A 25,632-nucleotide genomic window follows, 5' to 3' on the forward strand; every position below is an offset into this window, starting at 1 on the left:
CTATTATTTGCTAATACAATACAAAAGTACTGGATAAATGAGTCCTCATATCATTCCTATATATACCTTGTTTGTTCCGAATCGTTTTGAATCGTCTGATGGGGATATTTTAAATGATTTTCCGCTTAGAATACGAACCTTACCAGAAGAAATGGAACAAGTTGTTCCTGATTTGTCTGAGAGGAGTACCAAAATAATTCATTACTTACCACCTTTCGCGGTAAATGTGTCTGAACGAACCGATCGTTCGCGTCGCTATTCTTTTTCTAAACGTTGAAGATAATAATATTACACACGATGATCTGATTGTGTACGAATATTTTAATTCAGATTTGTCGTTCTCTGAAGAAGAATATGACGAAGGTAAAGACTACACGCCGATTACATGCAAAATATGTTTACTTAGTGTCTGGTACATGTAAACATGTTTTCTGTAATCGGTGTGCGCAACTGATTACAAACTATGGAATATTTAGACGAAGAATAATATTTTAATCAATTTTTATTATTTAATTCTATTCACAGAAAAAAAACGAATGTTTAAATTTTTTGTATGTATTATAATACGAAAGAAATTTTCGGAATTGTGGAAAAAATAGTGTTTTTATATCATTTCAGTCCAAACAAATCGTTCAAGTCCTAGTAAAGTCAGTTATTTTTAGACGGATTTGAATACTAGATCGTGGATACCGGTGTTCTTTGGTGGTTTCAATTAACCACAGGTTAATTGAAACCCACAGGTTACTTGAACCACAGGTTAATTGAAACGGTCATCTCAGGGATGGTCGAACTGAGAATGTACAAGACTACACTTCATTTACACTCATACATATCATCCTCTGAAGAATTATCTAAACGGTAGTTACCGGAGGCTAAACAGGAAGATGAAAGAAATGAAAGTCCAAACAAATCAAAACTTATTTCGTTCGTTCTTACAACTTTTTCACTAAATTCGTATATTATTTTTGAAAAAGTATAAAAAATCCATTTTTATAACGGAACACCGCATCAATCTTATTCGGTATATCGGAGAATACCGAATAAGACTAATGCGAACTGGAGATTAGACCGTGATGTTTAGCACCGAAATAAAATTCATCAATCTTCACAAAATAATTGCTATGATAAAAGAGGTAGGTTTTCCTTTTTAAGTGCATCTTTGGAAGAAGGAATTCTTAAAACTGATAGGTTTTAGGTAACCTTGTAATGTGTTGATGTCAAACATGTAAATCAAAGGTTGGATTACCATGACCACTTCATTAGTGTGTCTTTGATAAACCATTTTTATTTCTTTAAATTCGAAGATAAAAATGTTAACCGATCCTTTATTACTAATATATTATACTTTTTCATTTCATCATCTCCATCAATACTAAAATATCCACACGTGATTTTTCATGCATTGCATAAAGTCTTTGATGTATTATGATAAATGTTTTCAAATCACTGCCTTTATAATCGCACAAATCTTTCTCTACATTATTCTTTATAGATTGTGGTTCTTTTGGTAAGTATGATTTTATCTCCGTCGTTGTCGTAAGAAAGGTCTTCGACTGCGGTTGTCCATATACACTTTGCACAGCTACAATATCATCAGGAACCAAGTCGGTCAACCCAGTATAAGTAGGAAACATAACCGCACTTCTATCTTTAAAATGCTCTAAAGATAGGGTATGAGATTTCATGAATTAGCATGGAATAAAGCTCCAATGCATTCGATTGGAGCTTTGTATTATAACTACAGTCTTAGTTATAATACTACTAAGACTAGTATTATAAATACAGTCTTCAAACTATCAGTATGTATCTCAATCAAAGAATTCTTTCTGGTAGGAAAGTATGCGTGTGCAAGAACACTTCCTTTCCGATCGAAACGATTGAAACATCTTTATTTTTTCATTTGAAATGTGTGCGTAAATCTTTTAATTGATATACGAGTAACAAACAATATCAGGGGTTTTAACATCATAATAAAATGATAAGCCGGAATGTTTAGTCCACACTAGAAAGCTTTTCTAATTATTTCTTTAATGGTATTACTCGCCAATGAGAAATGCTATGACGTTGGAATTTTGCGAATTCAACAGTGAAAATTGTGTACTTCGTTTGAAACTATTGTCTTATATTTTCATAAAGGAAGTGTAGTGTTATCATATTGTAGTATAAAAATACCGTTTCAATTTTCAAACGAGAAAAATTATATTCCGATATAATTTTTTTTATGGATTTTATAACGGATATTCTGAAGCTGTTCGACATGAATAACAGGAGAAATTTCCTAAAAGGCGGATTTCAAATACGAAAACCTTTTCTTCGGTGTAACAGAATTTACGAACGAAAGGGTCATTTCCAACGTCTTCGTTTTCTATTGAACGCTCGTCGTGTGATTCAGCGCAGCCCAGGCACTAGTGCAAAACCCACCGGCTTGAAATAGTGGAGACGCGTCTTCGAAATCAGCTGATTTGGACGTCGAGAGTTCCAGCGTTCAAGTCCCAGTAAAGTCAGTTATTTTTACACGGATTTGAATACTAGATCGTGGATACCGGTGTTCTTTGGTGGTTGAGTTTCAATTAACCACACATCTCAGGAATGGTCGAAGCTGTGACTGTACAAGACTACACTTCATTTATACTCATACATATCATCCTCTGAAGTATTATCTGAAAGGTAATTACCGGAGGCTAAACAGGAAAAAGAAAGGCACTAATGCAAGGAAAATTTCATGTCGCACTGGTTTGTCAAAAAAAAGTGTGGTGCATCCTACAGAAAGAAAACTTTTATCCTTTCCCCCTGCAGAAAATTCTAAATTTGCGGCCAACAGATTACTCCCAGCTGTTGAACTACAGTTTAACAGCGGCTTCTAGATAATGCTGATAAGGTAAATTCAATTTTATTTACTGATGGAGACACTTTTACGTGAAACGGGGTCTTCAATTCTAAAAATAGTCATTTAAGAGCGAAGGCAATCCATATGGTACTGTGGAAACTAATTTCCAACATAGATTTCACATTTACATTTGATGTGGGATTATTTATGACAAAATTCTTGAGACCATTTGTTTTTAATGCAAACCTTACAGAAGATGCATACGTTCATTTCTTGAAAAATATGATACCTTAATATCTAATAGAGAATTTTATTTTGAACATGATAGCCAAATTTCACTTTATTTGATTGAAGACTGAGAAAAAAAATTTGTTTTTATATTACTGCTATTTAGTACACATATGCATAGATTTACAGTAATTTTACCAACATGCAAAATTATGTAATTTTCAAAAGTAGTGTGCACTTTACTTGCTGCTGCAAATAAATCCTGTGAAATATGTTACTGTTCCAAAACACTAATTTTCTAATAATTTATAAGTTTTTAAATTATAAATGAAACGTATTTACAAAGAAACTATTTGCTCCTATTTACAAATGTGTTTGCTAATACAAATTGCATGGCACCTTTCTTTACATCTAGAACAGACTGTTCTGGATCTCTTCTGCCCCTTTGTATTGTCTGTTCCTCTTATAGAATACAGCGAACAAGTTTTACACCTTTCCCCAGAATTTTTTCCAAATCAAGAGAGCAACGGTCATTACCTTTACCTAGACATTCCATGACAATTTGTTTTTTTTAAACCAGTCTTATGCAGCTGTATCAAAAATGGAAACTATAAAATGGTACCTAGAAAGAGGCTTTAAGTTGTTATACAACTTAAAGCCTTTTCCTACAATAAAGCATCATATCAAATGAGTCTGTATCTCTCATATGCTTGTTCATATGCTCATTCATTACCATGCTTGGTTTTGTCTGAATAATATCCCTACTATATCTTCTTTTTGTCTGGGTTATGTCTGATTTCTGAATTAGATGAAATTAATAAACAAAGCAGTAAAGTATAGTGAACAAGAATGACGCATGCTACAGTCAGTAACAGCTGACATGACATGGGTGTTGTATCACATTACATCGTGTTTAGACAGAAATATTATTAACTAAGTAAACTTAAACTACAATTAGTTTCTTAATTACAAATATTTTCTAGTGCAAAATATATAAAAATTATATCTTTCTATTATTCAACCAAATATTACGGGTTAAACCTGATCGACAATATATCAATAGCTGGTCGTTTTAGCCTATTTTACTATTGACGATGTGTATTTTTCATGTATATTGCAATCGACGATATATCGCTGACAGGTCTCCAAAGAGTTAACATTGATTAGACTGGTTCCATGACATCTTAATACGCTTCTACTTCTAGTAAAACTTTTAAATTCCTGCATTTTTACTCCTTCCTGTCCAGTCTTCTTTGAACCTTCTGCTGCTCTTAATACCATTTTAATTAACCCTTCTCTGATTTATGCCAGCCAGTTGAATTTCCTGTTCTACATTTTTCTGATTAACCTTCCCACTTCCATCAACTTCATTTGCATTAACTCTTCTAATTACAAGCCAGATTTTGAATATCTAGCCTTTCTTCATCCTATTTCCTTAGTGTCTATAATTCACACCCTTACAGGTGTATATCCCAAGTTCACCTCTTATTTCTTTCTTAACCATATGACCGAAGTATGGCATGATCTATGTCTGAGCAAACCATTTCTCCTTTGCTTCTTTCATTTTTCTTCATAATTCATTATTCATTGTCTGCAAAGCCTGCTTCTTTAACCTTTCTGTTCTTGAGCTTTTTTATGTTTTCCATTTTTTCAATCATCTCTGTGATAAACCATAACCATTCTTCTTCCTTTAATAAAGCCAATCGTTTATTCTTCTGCTACTTTAATACCATTTTCATCTTTACCCAAAATTTATTTGCACTATGGCCTACCGTATTAATTTTATTCATTAATTGAGGTAGGTAACTTCTCTCACTATTTCTTTTCTAGTTGTTATTTTTTTCTACATTCTATTTATTTTCTTTACTGTTTTCAATTCTAATTTCATTTCTGTTATCAGAAGTGAGTAATCAGTTAATTTTATATAACCTGACCATCCTTGTACTTTTTTTTAATTGTGTTTCTAAATTTTTTTCTGAAATATCTGTATTTTCTTGTGCAGAACATTCGTTTATGTACTTAATCTCTAGTTCTGCGGGTTTAATATTTTTTTAATAAAAGTTTGTTTTCCTCAGAAAATTCAATAAGCTCTTCTTTTCTTTCATGTTGTATGTCTAGTACATTACTTCAATTACATCATCCACATACTGAGTACCTTGTAGATATACTTATATTAAAAAATCCTTTGTATACATCTTGCAATTTCTTTGTTTAAAAGTTCCTACATTTTAAACATCTTACCTGACTTCCTTGTTTGTAAAGATACCTTTACATTCTTTATGTTATCAAAGTACCAGTGTTAATAATAGTATATTAAAAATTGTGTTATTAAAACCCCTTAAAAATGTACCTTTTATGACATAAAACATAGTGCATTATGTAACCATAAAAATAAAGTATCTGTAATTCTTCTATTTTACTCAGCTTTGACTAGTAAATTAGTAAATGGCGAATATTTTTTACTGAGGTACCTTTATCAGCAATTATGGTTATATTGTTCAAAGCCATCATTTTTAAAGTTTGAGAACTTTTTCTTCAGTAATTTTTGTTGTAAGAAAATGAATTTTTAACATAAATGGCCAATGATTAATAAAGCCACTGAAAATTCTAAGTTATTTTATTTGATGAAGAATATATCACATGAAATCAGAAAATAAGATAAAATATAATAAAATTATCTATGTTTAGACATTATCATATAATAAAAAATAAATTAAAGGATCTTTCTCTCCTCTAAAATAATGTATTTTTAAAAAAAAAAAAACATTATTTGCCCAATTGAGAAAAACAGCAATAATAATAATAACACTATTTATTAAGAAATAAAATCTTATTATTTACATAGCACTTATTCTTTGGAAAATAAAATAGTCTTGTGCTAATGGGGCTCTTTATCGTTGAACAATTAGCCCTGCACAATGCATATGTTATTGGAGCCTGAAGAAAATTGGATTCTCACATGTGCTATCATCAATTGTAAATCAGATTCTTCTAGAAGGTTCCTAGAACCTTGTTGACTTCAAGTGTTGGAGGTTTCTAGGAGCAATGGAAAGTGTAAGGTAATGGATTAGATGATCAGTTACTTTTATTTTCTTAAACAAATTGGTAGTTGGTTCAAGATATGAATATGAGTTTCAATTTTCAAAATAACTCATTAATCATAATGTTCTTACTTCTACATATCCTACGGCACTGCAGTAATGATGCAGTTTTGGAAGTAATGAAGATGAAAGTGGAGGGAAGTAATCCATCATGGTAGCCAATACAATATAGAGTGGCCACATTACTGTGTCATCAAGTTATTATTGTTGTAAATATTAATTCAGTACTCAATTTGAAATTTTTTGTTGTTTGGACTTCCTTCCCATCAGTTGAGTAATTCTGAAAGGAATCCTCAACAGAGAATTCCTTTTCTGTTTTCCTGTAAACAAAAAGATCTTCAGAGTTAATATTACCCCTTTCAAGACTTCAGAAAATAATGAAAAATTTTCTTGGGTTTAAATTCTGTAAGTCAGCTTGTATTAATGGGCTTTTTGACTGGAATATAGCTTAAAGGGAAACTTGTTACAAAGCTCTTCTAAGGCATTTTCCCAGTGACATTTTTTCTTGACAGATATGCTGTTTACCATAGAATACATCTTAGAACATACATTTTTGGTGTAAAGAAAGTCTTCACTGTACTGTGGTTGTAACAGACCAAATAATGAAACTTATTTTATTTCTCAGGTTTCAATCAGTATGAAATTAATGCAATTAATTCAGTGTTATACACAGACTGGGATCCAGCTCAATATGCTCAGTTAGTATTGGAGTTTTTAAATTAACATTTTGATAGACAGTGAACTGGTAGAGGGTCCAAAATTTAGTTGCCATCTAAAAGTCCAGACTTAACATGTGACAGTCCCTTTGGGGCATAATCAAAGAAAAAATCTCCGTTTGTGCAGCTATGCCACTTGCCAATGTTTATTTTTTATGTGGAAGGATTTATTTTGCTGTGGCTACTCAGTAGAGTTTAATGGTGCATGGAAATTTTGTCTGAACAGAACTTATTTCTCATAAAGGCAGTGAATGATATAGACATGCATTATGTTTGTTTGATTTTTTTATTGCTAATTGTAGGCAAATACATTCTTAAATCCTAATAATTATTTTGATGTTAAATAGTAAATATATAAATATATGGCTCTAAGAACCTGTAAGCTGACCATAAATTCAGCTGGTAATTATTAACAAGTGATGTTAAGGCTTCCGTGGCGCGAGTGGTAGCGTCTCGGCCTTTCAGTCGGAGGTCCCGGGTTCGAATACCGGTTAGGGATGGCATTTTCACATGCTACAAAAATTGTCATTCGTCTCATCCACTGAAGTAACGCCTAACGATGGTCCCGGAGCTTAAAAAATTATAAAATTAAAAGTATTCCCATTAGATAAAATCATAATTTTAAAATTACTTAATTTAAACTTAGCAGTCTTTTAAATTACAATTTAAACTTATAGTCTTTTAATCCACCTATCCTTCATAACACTAGCGTATTGAAATTGTTTTAAAACCATTCTTACATTTTCGAGGGAAAAGTTATATTTAATCTTTTATATGTAAAGTAAGTAATATGTACAAGTTTTTCTTTTAATTTAGATGTTTGTAGAAGAGATATCTTCTTTACAGAGAATGCGATAGTTGTTAGGTTGGCCAACCTGAAAAACGTTTTCACTGGTTCCGTCAGCTGTCTGCTAAGCACATATGCTTGTGCGCTTGTGTCGGCGGGCTGTGACGCTGTGTGCAAGTGGCTTCATCACTGACGTTTCTCTTTATAATTATTTCGGGCTTTGAAACTTGAAAAGTTGTAGTAAAATTAGAAAATATTTTTTAAATAAAATGAAGTATATTTTAGTTACTGGTGGCGTCATTAGCGGTGTTGGTAAGGGAGTTATTGCGAGCACATTTGGAACGATATTAAAATGTTGCGGTATACAAGTTACTCTAATTAAAATTGATCCATACATTAATATAGATGCAGGAACATTCTCACCGTATGAACATGGTATGTATCTATTGAAACAAGTATTGTTAATTATTAATTTATCATCGATTTACTGCCAGTTTTGGCGCCATGTGGTCGCATATCGAAGGTCAAGGTTTTTAAGGGGTTGCAAGCAATCCCTGAATTTTTATATTTTTTTTCATTTGCTGTGCTAATCTTTTAATGGAGAACTACATTTTGTAGTTTTTGTCAATTTCATTAATAATTCATTTGTATATTTATAGTTTTTTTAAGGATTATTTTTGAATACCAATGCAGTTATGGTAGTTGTATTAAAAACAGATAGATTAGATTTGATTTTGTATTAGATGAAAATGAAGTATCTTTGATGATTTGTCATTTGCATCTGTCTACTGAGCATTGCAACTACAGACTTAATCGCAATTACAGTTGTGTTGCCTTTTTTTTGCATAAAAATGTTGGAATAATGCCATATATGAATTCTACAACAAACTGAAGTGCGAAAGAATGATACTTAACTTACTGAAAAATCTCCTTAAAAAATTTCACCAATACTTATGCAGTATTTGTGAAAATTTCTGGTTAGGACACCTGGTTTTGTAGCTAATGGTCTGTTAAGGATTGAACTTCATCTTCATCATTTATCAAAAGTTGTCACTAGTGCAAAATCTCCTATTTCTCTCATACTGCTTTGTCATCCTATGATCTTGATTTTTATGTATATCTAAAATTGGAATACATTAAATTGACTGAGAGCCGTGAATTTCAAGAAAAAACAGGAGATCTCGCATTTCATTGTAGAAATAAAAACGTTTTCTACATATTTGATTTGTAAAAAAAATATTTCAATAGTGGTGGAACCTGTAACATCAGTATGAAACTAATTCTCACAGTGTCGGTCTTCAGAGACATTCTCTTAACCGGTGTCCTAGCCAATTCATCTTAGATTTTTAAGCATTTGCCTTCGTTTCCGAATCCTTTGCATCCATTTTTCATTTCTTATAATTGTTGGATGAAGTCTTTACTTGATAAAAATCCATCATAACAAAAAGAAAATGAAAACAAAATGTATTTGATTTTCACAAAATTTAAAACAGAATGACAGCTATTTCAATACAAGGTACCTTGTTCAGATGTTAAATTCAGAATACAGAAGCTTAAAAGTATGATAAAAAGAACAAGGTAAATACATAAAACAAATGGAACAACAATAAACAGTGTACACATATATTAATAATATATACATTTAACAATCGATACTATTGGTCAGTTCACAAAAAGGTGTGGTACTTATAATAAGGTACAAAACCCATCTCGTGTTAAGTAATAACAGTGAACTATTCAAATTAAATTGATCACTTAAAGGTAAATAAGAATTTTTAAAGTTGTAAGTTTCCAATGACTAAAAGGTTCAGTTTCAAACCTTTATTCTCAACATAAAATAATTTGAGATTACCATTAAAAACATGATTTTCATCAATTAGTTGACAGGTAGATACCTTCTTGTTATTGAAAGAACAAGATTTGTGCTCCTATGTATGTTTTTGAAAAGATCTACCAGCCTTTCCAATATAATGTATATTATATTAGAATATTAATATAATATAATCACAAGAACCATATTCAAGTTTGTAAACCCTGATTTTTGTATTTTATCAGCTTTACTTAAACAATTTACCTAGAGAGTTATCAGAAAGCAATATCAAAATTTCTGTTTCTGAAAAATTTACTAAATTTGTCTGTAGGTTTGCTTATATGAGAGTGCAAAATTTGATTGGAATGAATTGCTTGAAAGAAAAACTTTGTTAATTGTAATTTTGTATAATGTATTCTAAAGCATTAAGATTAATTTGGTAACTGTTATTTATAGTTATTTGTCTTATAATATTAAATTCTTTCTTAAAATTATCATCTGACATCGGAATATTTAACAATCTATGAATATAACTTAAAAGTACCTAATTTATGTGCAAATTGGTGTAATGATGTACTATTAATGAAAGTATCAGAGTGTGTGAGGTTTTATGATGTATGCTAAAATCCAATTTATTATTGTTTTTAGTCATATTTAAAGCTAAAAAAATTGATAGAATTATTTTGTTCCACTTCAAAAGTAAAAGCTATACTTTTGTGTAATGTGTTAATAAAATTCAAGAATATTTCTTTTGTCTCAAGGTATCTGTAAGACAAAAAATATCCACATATCTATATTAAAATTTGAATTATTTGAAGAAAGAATTATCTCTTGGTTATTGTATTAAATATTGCAACCTGAAATTAACTTATCTACGTAGCTCTTCACTTAACTTCACTTAACTTAACTTATCTGTCAGTAGCTCTTCATTGCAGCTTTGCCCGCACTATGTGGTTATTTGCATTTTCTTTCTTTTCTATATTTTTTAGTCAAGTAATAACCAGAGGCAGGTGCAGCTAGTCACACATACAGTAACTGTGGTAGTGGCTCTGTTAGTTGAGCCACTGCGCTGTATACCTTCGCACCCCTTAAAAAATCTGAAAATGGTTTTTAAATATTTATCTGAAGAGTATTTGCAAGCCAAAATATACTGAATATCTCATTTACTATAGTCTGTATTGGGAAAATTTACAATCGCTGTTAAAAATTTGTTTTGCCTTTCTTCATCTCATTTCAAGACTGAATTTCAAAAATCTAGAAATTGGTTTATTGACATGAAGATTACACTCACCAAAAATCAGGTTGATTTCTTCATTTGTTACAGAGAAATTAAAAAAAATAACAGGGTATTAAAAAAATTCAAAAATCCATTTTACTTTTGGAACTTGGAATTTCAAAAACTCTAGAAATCGGTTTTTAGATTTTCATAATCATTCAGTTCAAACTTAGCTCACAGTGCTTCAACAGGCCAATCTGCATTATTACATATATTTTTTTCCAAAATTATTCGAGATGAAATATATCTAAAAACCTCAGTTATGCCAAGAAACATGGGTAAAAATTTGGTTGCTATTGATCAGGTAGGTTTTGTTTTTCCTGAACAAACAAAAACCCTCTTCCTCTTTATTTAATAGTGTAGATTTCACTAGTAAGAGATGTTGCTATTTTAAAGTCCTGACAAAGTAAAATCTCTTTCAATATCATGAAAACTTCTGAATTATCATGTGATATTTTACTGGTAAAAAACCCTCAATCAAAATTTTGAAAAGTTTAGTTGAGTTCTTTAAGGCCATTCATTTATTTAAATAGATTGTTAAAACAATGAACGAGCTATTTGGGAAGATTACTGTTAACTTGTGGAAATAAGATTTACCAAAATTTCCGCATGAATTATTAGCATATAAAAAACAAATTGAAAAATACCCCAGTAAAAATTTGTTTTTAATGAGTTTTCTATTTACTTTTCATATTACAATACAGTGCTGAAATAAGAGAAAGTATTGTAACCAGTTAACCATTTTGTTTGCATTGTAGCTCTGCATGTTTGTATATTGGCTCAGTTTTGGTTAATGTGTGAAATGGTTGAGTAATCATGAATTTGGTATGTTATTTCATCTACGTAGGATATTGATGTATTTTTATAAAGTCAGAACTGAATCATTCCATACAAAATCATCTAATCTAAAATTAAATGGTTGCATGACAATTTTTGTCATTTTTTTGTACATTCATTTTCGTATCTCAAGGGTTCAAAACCAATTTTTTTTTTTTAAATATTTTATATGCACTATATACAGGTTAATTTTTACAATGCCTTGCATGTCAAATTTTTCCATTTTTTGGGATTTCAGTTTTTTCAATATCTCTAAAACTAATTAACTTACGAGACTTAAAATAAGAACCTTTGTATTTTACAGAAAAATATATACTATAAATGTATTATACACAGATTTTTATGTAAAAAAAAATGATTTTTGTGTCAAAGTTTAAGTTAGTTTACAATATATAGGGAAAGCTGCAAATGGCAAAAAAAAACAAAAATTGGCATATGGGACATGTAAAATTTAATCTAGCGCATACAAAGAAATTATTAAAAAATTGGTTTTGAACATTTGAAATATTAGAGAACAAATAAAAAAAAATTTCAAATATGTGAAATGGTTGTGCAGTTACCATTAGGTGACACACTTGGGATGGATTTAATACAGCCGTGATAATTATGCAGATGAGTTACCAGCATTTTCTTGCTCAATCGAAAGGAGAGATTCAATCCTTATCAAAGTAGAGGAGAAATCTCTTTTTTAAATACCTTTGTTATTTTTTAAATAGTACAGAATATGATTTTAGGTATTTCTATCTGTGCTTTGTGATGCTTTTGGATAGAGTGGTATTTTTCAAATTTTTATAATAATTTACTTTTTTTTGCATCAATTTACTTTTAAACGAAGAATCATAAGGGTATCTGCTTGATAAAAGAAAATTGCAAGCTTTATGTAGATGCCAGGAAAGTTTGTTGACTATTGCTAACCATATATAGAGAGAGTGATTCATGAAGAATGTAACAAACTTTCGGGACAAGTTTTACTGATGAAAAAATATTGAAAATTTTGTTTCATTTAATACCTAGTTAACATTAAAAATCTACCACATTTTTTTATGCTTTGTTTTTAATAAACATTAAAATTTTTACATTTGTACTTGGTTTCTTTGGACATTATTCATACCATTTTACTCTGAATCAGATTCTGTACAAATTTTGTTCAGAATTTTTACATATTAATTACACATTTAATAAAGGTATTTTATACCAGACATAAAATAGTGTGTTTTTCGATCCGTCTTTTATCTTTTACTCCAGATTCCTTGAAAAAATACTAAAAATACAACCATGGGAGCTAATTTTTTTTTTCAATTTTCAGATCATATACATATAAAATATCTGAGTTTAACCTTCAGTTTTTTCCAAAGAATTTGTTTGGGTTAATTTTACTGAAGACACAGAAATTGGGAGAAAATATTTTGCCGCCAATATTCGCTTACGAAGCGTTTTTTCAAATTACGTTTTTTTGAACTTTCTTTTTGAATTTTCAACAGTAGAACATGTCCTGAAAGTTATTCTGCATGAATCACTCTGTGTATTTTTTATTACTACAGTCCTTGTTATCAGACATCAATTATCATCATTATTAATAATACTTATACGTTAGTATTTATATAAATTTCCCAAGTAAAGTTTGATTTTAATAAACTTATTAACATTTTCTAGAAAGTAAATAAATTTTTTATCCAGATTATAAAATAATTATACAGATGTTATTGAGAGTGGTAGGTTTGCTATTCCACAGATAAAAATGAGAAATTATTTCAGAATCTTTTGTTTGGAAGGAATCGATGGAAACTTAAAAACATTGATCGGAGCAGTATTAAAAACTACAAAATTATAATTGAAAAAGGAATGATATTAACGTACTCTTAATGTTAAGAGTATTTACAAACGCAATTTTTTTTGAAGTAATAATAATGCAGTTATTCAAAGAAAATAAATAAAATAAAAATTTTAAATACATTAATTGCTAAAAAATTGAAAACAGAGTAACATTGTAAATGTAAAAGTAAAACTTTTAATTTAATTTCAGATGAATTGATCATCATATTCATATTTTGAAATTTAATTTTGTGTAATATGATGATAATAGCTGTCCTCTGGTTTAATATTGGTAAATGTTGAACATAGATGTAGATGTTTGAAAATTTAACAGAATTTTACTGAAATGAGAAAGGAACTGCCAAACTAATATTTAGTTTAGTGCACACATATAATGTTATTTAGACTGCTTAATGTTGGCAGGAATCAAAACAGCCGTGAGTTATTAATGGTATATATATATAGAGGAGTGGATTTAAATGAGGTCAACAGTAGCATTGAAAGAGAAGTAAATGTGCATATTGGTCTAGTTTTTAAAGGAAAGTAGATTTTGAATGATTTTTTGCGACTATTCTGTTGGTTACTTAACTGCATATTCAGTACAAATTTCAGCTATGTTTTAAATTATAAAATAATATAAAATTTATATTATTGAATATTAATAACGTATATGAATAAAAACATATTTCTGTGATGTTATTTTCTCAATTATTTTTATAGTCAAAAGAGCGATATTTATTTTATTCTAAATTACTATATTACCTTCTAGATAATGCATGATTGTCTTGCATATTAAGGTAGGGAATATGTACGTGTTTGTGATTATTTATGTTGTAATTTCTGTTTTTAATTGTATATAACATTTATTGTATACATTTATCAGTAATATGTTATTATATACATTTATTGTATTATGCTAAAAATTTTTTATTTATAGCTTTTATTAAGATAAAATACTTTTATTTGATAAAAATGTTGGTAATATCTATTTCTTTAATTGTATATTAAAATTACTTTATTTACACTTACCTTATGTTTATAAAGGGAAAAAACATTTTAGCCTCACCATCTGGCGCTTATGATTAAAATAAATATTGATTAATGGCTTTCTTTTTTTTGTGGTGGCAAGATTAGAATCTGTATTTTGTTTTTTTGTTTGCCTCCCCTGTAATTCCAGTATAGTAGCACTGATTTTCATAAATTAGATATCAAACAGTTCTCTTTATTAAATAGATTACTGAGTAATGGATGAGAGTTGTAATTGTTTAAAATTTGACAGCGTTTGATAATGGACATAATACATTTTGTAAAGATGATGCTAGAACGATGTTTAATAAGTTATTATATATGTATATATCCAATACTGATGATATAGTGATTCTAGCTGAGAGTAAAAGAGATTTGGAAGAAACAATGAATGGCATGGATGAAGTCCTACGCAAGAACTTCTGCATGAAGATGAACAAGAGCAAAACAAAAGTGATGAAATGTAATAGAAATTATGAAGATGGGTCACTGAATGTGAAAATAGGAAGAGAAAAGATTATTGAGGTAGAAGAATTTTGTTATTGGGAAGTAGAATTACTAAAGATGGACGAAGTAGGAGTAATATAAAATGCCGAATAGCACAGGCGAAACGAGCTTTCATTCAGAAAAATAATTTGTTTACATCAAAAATTAATTTAATCGTCAGGAAAAGATTTTTGAAAGTATATGTTTGGAGCGTCGCTTTATATGGAAGTGAAACTTGGACGATCTGAGTACCTGAGAAGAAAATATTAGAAGCTTTTGAAATGTATTGCTATAGGAGAAGGAAAATCAGATGGGTGGATGAAGTGACAAATGAAGAGGTGTTGGGGCAAATTGATGAAGAAAGAAACATTTGGAAAAATATAGTTAAAAGAAGAGATGGACTTACAGCCCATGTATTAAGTCAACCTGGAATGGTTGACCTGGCTTAAGTCAACCTGGCTTTAATATTGGAGTGACAGATAGAAGGAAAAAGTTGTGCAGGCAGGCAGTGTTTGGAATATGTAAAACAAATTGTTAGGGATGTAGGATGTAGGGGGTATACCAAAATGAAATGACTGGCACTAGATAGGGAATCTTTGAGAGGTGCATCAAACCAGTCAAATGACGGAAGACAAAAATAAATATATATATATCAAATCAATGAATCCACTTCATTATTAAATGTAAGGAAAATTTTTAAATGTATTTTTGATTTAAAAATTCATATATTTTCTTTAAATTTATCCTTTATTTTTCAAGAACACACTTTCAGAGGTTCCTTCTTTACCAACACCTTTTTTTTTTAATGTATATAACATTGAATTTTTACATTTCACATTAGTCATAAGTATTTATAAAAAAAATAAAAGTTAATCTTTAAAAAAAACGTATGAATTTTACAATTCTCTTTTGTAATTGTAAGAATCACTAGGTTTGATTAACATGTGAACAATCCCCCCCCCCCCCACCACCCTAATTGACATGAGAAAAACCAAAAATATTCTGATATGTGAACCAGTCTTATCCAAAATATGATCTTTATTTGGGAATAAATAAAAATCTGTATGGAATTTAATACTTTCAAGCTCTCTTACCTTGAAATGTGATAATTTCTTCTAACCAGTTATTAAACCAGTTGAAAAAACAATATGGTGTCAAAATATTGTTGGGACAACTTGTCCTTCATGCTCTGCTTCAATTATGAAAATATAGTGAATGTTATTGTGATAAAAGTAAAATTGTTACATATAAAATTAAACTTTCCTGTAATTGACGTTCACAGGGCATTCCATTTTAATTCAACAAATGATCAGCGCATCACTATTTGTGATTTTGATGATATAATATTTTTTATATTTAAAAAAAAATTTGTTGAGTAATAGACTATCTTCTAACTCGCCAAAATGTAAAAACAGCCAGTTTCATCATTTTTTCCGTGAGCTGTATTATTTTGCATCGTACAGATGGTCAAAAAGGCCGTTTGAAAAAAGTAAAGATGGAACTTCATCTTAGTGTACTCAAAATTCATTTTGTTACATAAACAAATCTTGTAATGTTTACTGAAGTTTCGTTTACAGTTATTATTTTTTTGGCCTAAAATAAATAATGAAGGGCTTAAGGTAACAGGCCTATTTTTACCTTTTAACTCTTAGGCACTAGTAGTACGTATAAAAAAAAAATTGGACTTGCTGGGAGTCCTTCATTACAAAAAATGTGCCGCCAAATTGTAAAATTTTGAAAATGTCTCATATTTGGGACCCAAAAACCACATGTGGGACAGATGGCAAAAACCTGAAATTTTTCACAGTAGTAAGTACTTTTTATGTACTTTAAAACCACGTAAAATTTATTGTGTTGGTAAAAGAGGTTGACGAGTAATGAAGGCAAAACTACGGCTAAAAAACCGCTCCTTCTAACCGTAAAAAACGTATCCAAAAATACTGATGTTAAGTATTTTTTTGAGGTTATAAAAATTACAACGAAACTCAGAATGAATAAATGAATAATTAATAAGTAGTCAATTACAAAATGATGAATAAATTACAGAATGATAAACAATTCAAATACATTAACAAGTTGTTCAATTCACTTTTACCTTATTTTACTCCTGCTAATGGAAGTTATGAATAAATCTTGCACTTTTTTATAACAAACTTAGCTAACATAACTTAGTGTTGCTGCCATTTTTTTATTGAGTAGAACTGATAAGTTCTCATTCATCTTTGGTGTAATGTTGTGTCCTCTTCCAGTAGTTGATAGAAAAAAAGCTCTGAAGGTGTGAGATATTCCTCTTCATTTTCATGTATTTTGACTTAAATGGCTTCACCTAACCGCTACTTGCCATCGTATATGCAGCAGACATAATTTTTACATTTGACTTTGGTAAACCTATAAAGCAATCGGAAACTAATGAATGTCCTTGTGTACTGATACTAACGTAAATTTTTCTGATTGAGAGGATTGACTTTCGAATACCTTTTTATTTTATTTTTTCTGTTTAGCCTTCGGAACCACCTTCAGAATTACTTAGAGGATGAATGAGGATGATAATGTACGAGTGTAAATGAAGAGTAGTCTTTTACAGTCACAGGTCGACCATTTCTGAGATATGTGGTTAATTGAAACCCAACCACCAAAGAACACCAGTATCCACAATCTAGTATTCAGATCCGTATAAAAGTAACTGCCTTTACTAGGACTTGAACCTTAGAAATGTCGACTTCGAAACAACCGATTTGCGAAGACGCGTTCACCGCTAGACCAACTCGCAGTGGGGTTCAGAATACATTTCTGACCTGTTAGAACATAACTGTGAAAGGTTCATGTTTCTGGGACTGTTGTGATTACCTGATAACGAGAAATGAGGTATTCTTCAGTTTCCTGAACATCTTTATTAAGCAAAAAAAGATGTTATATTTTTAATATTGTCTGCAATAATTGTACATTTCAGAAGGTGTAACAGTTTGGTTGTTGACTGCCCTTTGAAGTCTTGTTTTAGTCGCAGTCCTTTTTACAGTTCCACCAATACCATCACATGGTCCTTTTCCATGGTATGCGGCAAAAAAATGCCATTTAGCTGTGATTTCAAAATCATCTTGATGGTAGCACAAATTTATGATTTTTTTTTTTTTAATTTTATACTGGGCTGAGAAGCTATCAGAAAAATCACTTTTTTTAGGTGGAGGAACCCCATTTACGGGCGCCGAAGCAGTGTCGGACTCGCTAACAGGTTCCGCAAGCTGTTACAAAAAATGCGTGTGTATTCCTGTACACTACCGACTAAACCTCCACCCCTGGCGACCCCACCTCCTGGGAAACCGCTAATAAAGCATTACTTCTGGAGAGGGATAAGCGCCCACACACACATTCGGTCTCCACTAGCAAACATCATCCATACCAAACCATTACAAGAATACCTAAAGAGAAAAACATTCAGAAAAATAGAACACCTAACAGGTACTAAGACGTATCACACACATTTACACATTCATACAATTAAGCCAACACAAGACAAGTGCACTACAATCAAGACATGGCCACAAGACATAACTTATCCACCAAAGTACGCTCAAAAGTTAATTAAATTTCCACAACCTCACCCAGAGTTGTCCACAAAACACACCCACCAACCAACACACACAAACTCAACTACTTATCACTTACCCACGCGACCAAACCATAATCATTAAAAACGTGAGGTCAACGCCCTCAGGCAGCGGAAGTGGAGTGTCCACGGCCTCACCGCACCAAAGCGACCCCCCCCTCATGTTAGAAAGGCCCCCCAAGGTACTCAGCCGCAGACCTGTCCAACCCGGCATCCTCCGACGCCTCATTCCCTTGCAGGCCGCGCCAATGCTGCTCGCCTTCTCCTACTGAGTTCTAAAACTTTTCTGTTATAATTTGCAATAATAGTCCACTGCTTCACACCCTGAAGCATTATCTGCTGAAAATGTCCACCCGATCCAGGGCATCCAGCATGCACCTCCGTGCATTTTGGAACCTCGCTCAACAGAAAAAGACACGGTATGTGGAGTTTCCTCCACATCGCAAGCCGGACAGCGGCCCGGCCTGCCGTCATATTCCCTGTCTAAATCAACATAATTTTGTGGTACTAAACTGGTTTCTTCTGTAGAAATATTTAAATCAAAGGAATCGTTTAATTTACTGGTAACTGACTCCGCTATTTTTGTAACTTTATTTCTTTAAATTTGTTCCTTTGCGCTACTCGATAATTTTTGAAAAGAAAATTTTAAATTAGTAACAGAATTTGATAATAGAAATGTAGGGTCTTACCTTTTGTTGATATCAGTATCGTTTTATTTATATTACAGAAATATTTGTTTTTTGAGCGGAAGAAATGATATCCGCGATGCTCTTACCATTACGGTTTACGATTTCATTATAATTTTTTTTTGGATTCAGGATTACGCAAACATTCATGTCTATCACTTTCATGTTTAAACATGAGTTTGTGTGCGAGTCATACTCATCACACGGAATGGCAAAGCCTTCCGTGTGCCTTTCAGCCATCCTCTTAAATATACAGAAAAATTAGTGCCTATTATATGAGGAGCCCACGTTTTTCCTGATCAATTTTACACTGAAAGTACAATATATGATTTTTTAATTAAAGGTGTATTGTTTTTTTCTATTTGATTTTACGATAAACTCACCACATAAATAACAAAAAGCATCCACATCATTTACACAATTTCGAGGCATTATGACACTGCACTGTTACAAACTTAAGACAGCAATAAGACTGAAAAAATTAATTAATTCCTAAATCCAATGCTTAATACAAACAACACAGCTGTGTTTTCAGCTACATGTTTAGATCTGCACAGACGTGATTAATCTTGTCCATGAAGGCTCACTCTTCAGTATTAGATATTGATGCCGTAATATGTGACTATGGTATTATTTAATTCTTTGTCTAGTATTATTAATTTGTAGCTTACAAATTATGTTAACGAAGTGAAACGATAAAAAATGAGCTAACAAAATACAATGTAGGAGCTTAAAATGCTAACTATACGTTGAAAAATGAAAAAAAAATCCGTTAATAAAAATTTTAAAACTTTTCAAAAATAGTGGATGATAGAAAGATTCTGAGTTCATACTCGTTTTCAACATCAAAAAACAGATTAAAATCATGTATCGCATGTTAGGAAACAAAAATTACGTTTATCACTGTTATTGTAAATGATTATCATAATAAATATATAATATTATTCTTGCAAGTATGGAGCATTGTCAAATATCACACAATTTTTGTATTACCAAGGTATCTAATATATCAGTAAATATACACCATTGTTTGAATACAATAAACAACATAAATATTTACAATTATATTATGTAAGGCAAATGTAGATATCCATTGAGTTGAACAAAGTGTACATTATTAATCTAACTTCAAATATTTTTTTATAAATTAAAACAAATATTTACAATTATTAACCCTACATGAATGCTTTCCCCTCCCCCTTCAGTCTATACGTGTGTGTATGCGCGCGGGCGTATGTATATATAGGTGCTCCTTCGGAAAAGGACACTATTTTGGGAAATAATTCTAGATCTAAAAGTAAGGTGAAGTTAAGTAATACTCAAAAAATAAAAATAAATAAAAAACATTTTTTTAGGTTTAGTTTGTAACAGTTCTTATAAAAATACATAATTTTTCGCTTAAATTATTTTCAAAAACATTATCATGTTGCAAATGTAGCAAAATCAGCGTGAATTATTTTTGCAACGTAAATAAAAAACCGCATTTCTAGAACTATTTATTTTTCTTATTTTACTTGCTTGTACGAAGTAAAGGAAGTATTGTGATCACTAAAAATTTCGGTTTTTTTAGATTTCAACGGAAATATCCATTTTGACCATCCCTGATCCATTTTGACTTTTCGGCATGACGTCTGTATGTCGCATAACTCAAAAACGATTAGTGGTAGGATGTTTGGATTTAGGACTGATATAACATGTTGTGCACCTCTACTTTTGATTGCAATCGACTGGTTCAAAAGTGTCCATATAGCCCAAAATCCAATTTTATTGGATTTTGGACTTTTTCGTAACTGCAGTTATAAGCTCTCATTGAGAGCTTTTCAACGATATATCAAAGTGATACTTATTTTCACTGGTTCCAGAGTTACAGCCAAATAAAATTCTAATTAATGAATTATTTGGATCTTACTATATAAGGCACATCGGTTCGAATCCGACTTCATCTCCTTTTTTTTTAACTTTTCTTTTAATTTAAATATATTAATTTATTAGTCTCCGATTGTAAAAAAAATGTCAATAAATAATTCAATAATAACAATAAAAGTATGAAAAATATCAGAAGTTGTTAATGAAATATATAATATTATGTTTCTTTTTCATTTAAAAAAAAAATGTGTGTATGTAATTTAATAGGCGTTCAAAGAAGTCATGTGGTGTCCACATCAGATTTTTAGATTTAGAATAACCACCTGAATGTATACGCACACACGCACGCACTAAATATATAAAAAGAAAAAGTTCATATAATATAAACATAGAACTGAAATTCTTTGTTTTCAACTTTGGCTTGTGAAAGATCTTTGCTCTAAAGATGAAATAATGTTGTACCGAAATTCTATAGATATAAATTATTGAACAAATTTAGTAGGTTTTCTTTGCAGTCTTATAAAAAAAAATGGGTCTTGGAATTGTATCTTCAGTAATTTCCGATAAAAGTTTTGTGAAATCAATGGAATACTTGGTAGTCAAAAAGAATACTTTTAGGTTTTACCAAATTTATTTTATTAAACTGTCATAACCAAATAAAGTTTTAATACAAAATTTCTTGATAAATTAATTTAAGAAAGTCGATGTAATTTACGTCAATAAAGTGTTTAAATTTTCGTTGAAAACCAAACAGAACAATTCGAAAATATAAACATTGCTGTAAGTTATGAAGTTAATTTCCGGAAACTGCCGATGTATATGTTTAATATAAATTGTAAATAATTTAATTATTCGGTTATAGCCCTAAAGCCAATCAACATGATCATATTTTATTTGATCATTTATTATATTCTAATTGATAATTTTTTTTTTTATTATGCATGCCTTTCAAATGTAAGAATTTTAATTAGTCGCATTTGATCTCTAAAACTGACATTTCTTCTGGGCTTCAAAAAATTGTTTATTTTTTATGAGATAAGCCTAATAGATTTATTGCTGATTTAATATAATAATAATTTTAAATGCTATTTTATACTTCTTGTGTATAGAGCATTATAATTGAAAATAATTAGGTTTTTTTTAATTTTGTGAATTTATTACTATGGTTAAATTGACATTTATGTTATTTTAATTGCATTTTTTTTTTTTTTGTTGCTTTATAAATTTCTAAAATCCACTGATTGTGATAAGTAGTAGATTGTTACTTTTATAAATTATTTATTTATTTTTAGTGGTTCAATGTTTTTACAAGTTTGCATTAAATATATTGGGTCATGGTTTTTTTTTTATAGAAACATTTACTTATCGGATTTTACTATATTGCATTATCATTGTTTCTTCAATAAAATTATTTTTATCATTATTTCTGCTTTTTTTTTGTTTGTTTGTGAACTAATATTTTATTTTATTAGATTTAGGATGAAATGTTAATTTCAGCATTTGTCGTGATCAATTTTTAAGTATTTAGTTATATTCTAAGACTTAATTTTAAATTATTATTACTTTAATATGCGATTACCAAAAGTATGATTAATGATTTCGGTTAATATTCATTTTCCACTTTATTTATTTTTAGTTATGATTTTAGCTTTTATTCAAAATAAATTCCAGTATTGTATAAAGTTAAATTTCTGGTTAATTCAGTAGTATAAAATCCATAATCATTAGTCATTTTTAATCGGGTGGGTGTATTAGAGTTGTTTATTAAATGTATATTTATCTTTGTATAGGGTGAATTATAGTAAACAAAATTAATAGGCGATTATTAAATTTATTTTTATTTTATTTATCTATGAAAAGCCTTTAACATGTTTAATTTGGTTTTGCTATCTTAGCTTATAAATTTATATTTAAATAATTGGAATTTAAATTACTTTTTAAATCATTTTATACTTCCTTGTACGAAGTAAAGGAAATATTGTGATCGCGAATAATTTCGGTTTTCAATTTTCAACGGAAATATCCATTTTGATCATCCCTGATTCCATTTTGTGAATAGTTTCGGCGTGACTTGTACGTACGTACGTACGTATCTCTCATAACTCAAAAACGATTAGCAGTAAGTTGAAATTTTAAATTTAGGATTGTTCTAACATCTAGTTGTGCACCTCCACTTTTTATTGCAATCGATTTTGGTTTTTTTTAGACCAAAATATAAAAAAAATTGGATTTTGGATTTTTTCTTAATTGGAGTAATAGCCCTCATTGAGAGCTTTTCAGCGATATATCATAAGTGTTACTTATTTTCATTGGTTCCAGAGTTATAGCCAAATAAAATTTTAATTAATGAAATGTTTGATCTTACAAGGGGAAGGGACATCGTTCGAATCCGACTTCTTTTCAGATTTAAAAAAAAATTTAAATGTATTGATTTATTAATTAACCTCTGATTGTAAAAAAGATTACAATAAATAATAATTCAATAATAAAAAAAATATGAAAAAAAGAAGATATTAGTGAAATAAAATTTTATGTACTTTTAAAAATATGTATATGCAGTTTAATAGGCATACAAAGAAGTCACTCACAAGATGTGGTGTCCACATCAGATTTGCTGAAACATCTGATTATTTAATATTAATTGACAATTATAATTTAGAATCGTATTATTTCTATGTGTTTGTTTCAGTGTACTTTATAATAAATATTGCTATAAAATTTAGTAACCTTCTGTTTCATTTCTGTTTTTATTTTGTTGATGGTTACATCATAATAATTTAGAAAACATAGTGTTAGATATGTAAAAGACTTACATTTATTTAAAGAGTAATATAGGGACTTTTACTGTAACTTAATATTTCAGGTAAGATTGTTGAATTAATAATAACTAATATTGTAGCAGTTATGCAACTGTCCACTTTTATTAAAGAATTAGAGGATTGTATCTCACTTTAAAATGAAACAAGTTTAAATGAAGTGCAGCAAAAATGTGTATATGTTATTTAATAGGTGTACAAGAAAGTCATGTAGTGTCCATATCAGATTTTTATTATTAAGGTAGCATTGTATGTCATGAAGCAGATTAAAAATTGTTACTTATATCTAAATAAACGTTATGTGCAGTCAAGTTTGAGGATTAATAATTGAAACAGATTATCAGTTTTATATATTTAATATACTAGCTGTTATCTCATTCATTTTTACATTTGTTGGTTGCTTTTAGTAAGTTTTCCTTGAATAAGAGTTTTACTTAATTAGATATAAAAAGGGCCCAATTTTAGAATGAAATTCGTATGAGGCTGCTTGGGTTGATTGTATCTTATGAATCCTGCAAAGAAATTCTTCCACATTTTAAATGGTTGTTTGTGTTATTTTTTTTTTAAATTTGTCAAATTTCAATTGTCTAACTTTTATACTTTTATTTAGGTTTTAAGTTTAGTTTAGGCTTTAGGTTTTAAGACCTGTTTATTTTCCCATTACAAGTCCTAGAGACTGTCACAGTTGAATTAGTTTTGTTTAATGAATAATCAGATAAATGTATGTTGATCAGTGTTTTTATCAAATTCTGTTTTGTTTATTAGATAAGGATTATGGTAAATATTGTTTACAGAATATAAAGAAAGGGGATATTTCTTTTATCTGATTTTTTTTTTAAATGATTGGTTTATAAAAGACATGTAGTTCAATTGTGAGTACTTCTGCAGCATACGGCTTCTTCACTTGTCACAGAAAATTTTGCAACATTTTGTCCCCTTTCATACAATCATCCCCTCTGCTAATTTTATATAATAAAGAAAAAACAAAATTTTTAAGAAACTAAAGACTACGTAAATAATTATTTATTGCATTAAACTAACAATTGATTAAACCATGTTGCATGTCTCTAGGACTGTTTCTTTTTGCAGAATTAGCTGGACTAATTAAAAAAATGTAAAAATAAAAAAGTATATAAGGTATACATTTAAAATTTAGCATATCTGTTAAAAAAAAAACAACAAATATCTGTTTATTATTTGAAACTTATTCTATTGCATGATTCTCCAGTTGTAATCGATCTAAGTAAGGTTTCCTTACATTTTGTTATAAAATGGGTGCGTTTTTAATTTTTTAAAAATCATTTAGGAGACAAAACCACTTTGAAAACCACATTGAATGTTTAAGTGAACAGGTTAAAAGTTGGTGTATCAAAAATATAAAAAATATGATGATCTCTTTTGGAATTGTTGATCCTCCAACTCCCACTATACGTATTGGTTAGGTAGTGATGAATAGTTCCTACCTTCTCAAAAAAATGTTATAAAGGAAGCCCCTTCTTTTTTAAATAATTCATTCTCTAAAAATCAAAGTCTTAAGTTTTACCAAACTGTATGTGAAATATTTTTTCACAGATTAATGAATATTTGAAGAATTTTTTTTTTAATAGAGGAGCTGTATTAAAATGTTGACATTACATGTATATTACGTATAATTTTTTTTTAATTTGACTTTTTGTTGCCTTATAATTGACTGAAAGCCTATTGCAGTCTTTGTTCAAACCATAATACAGTATCGGTGATTAAGTCCCATTGAT

General features: G+C 29.7%; 1 protein-coding gene across 3 annotated transcripts in view; it reads left to right on the top strand.

Annotated features, from left to right (window-relative positions):
- The first annotated feature begins 7,779 nt into the window (after window positions 1–7,779).
- Window positions 7,780–25,632, top strand: part of Ctps (CTP synthase) — a 71,396-nt gene continuing 53,543 nt past the window's right edge. For all 3 annotated transcript variants that reach the window (XM_075375573.1, XM_075375576.1, XM_075375575.1), the window contains exon 1: window positions 7,780–8,094. In XM_075375573.1, coding sequence (XP_075231688.1) covers window positions 7,929–8,094 — 166 coding nt within the window. In that variant the 5' untranslated portion in view covers window positions 7,780–7,928. The remainder of the gene's footprint in view (window positions 8,095–25,632) is intronic.

This window comes from Lycorma delicatula, chromosome 9 (genome assembly GCF_047948215.1).
Source record: "Lycorma delicatula isolate Av1 chromosome 9, ASM4794821v1, whole genome shotgun sequence".
Classification (NCBI taxonomy): Eukaryota; Metazoa; Arthropoda; class Insecta; order Hemiptera; family Fulgoridae; genus Lycorma; species Lycorma delicatula.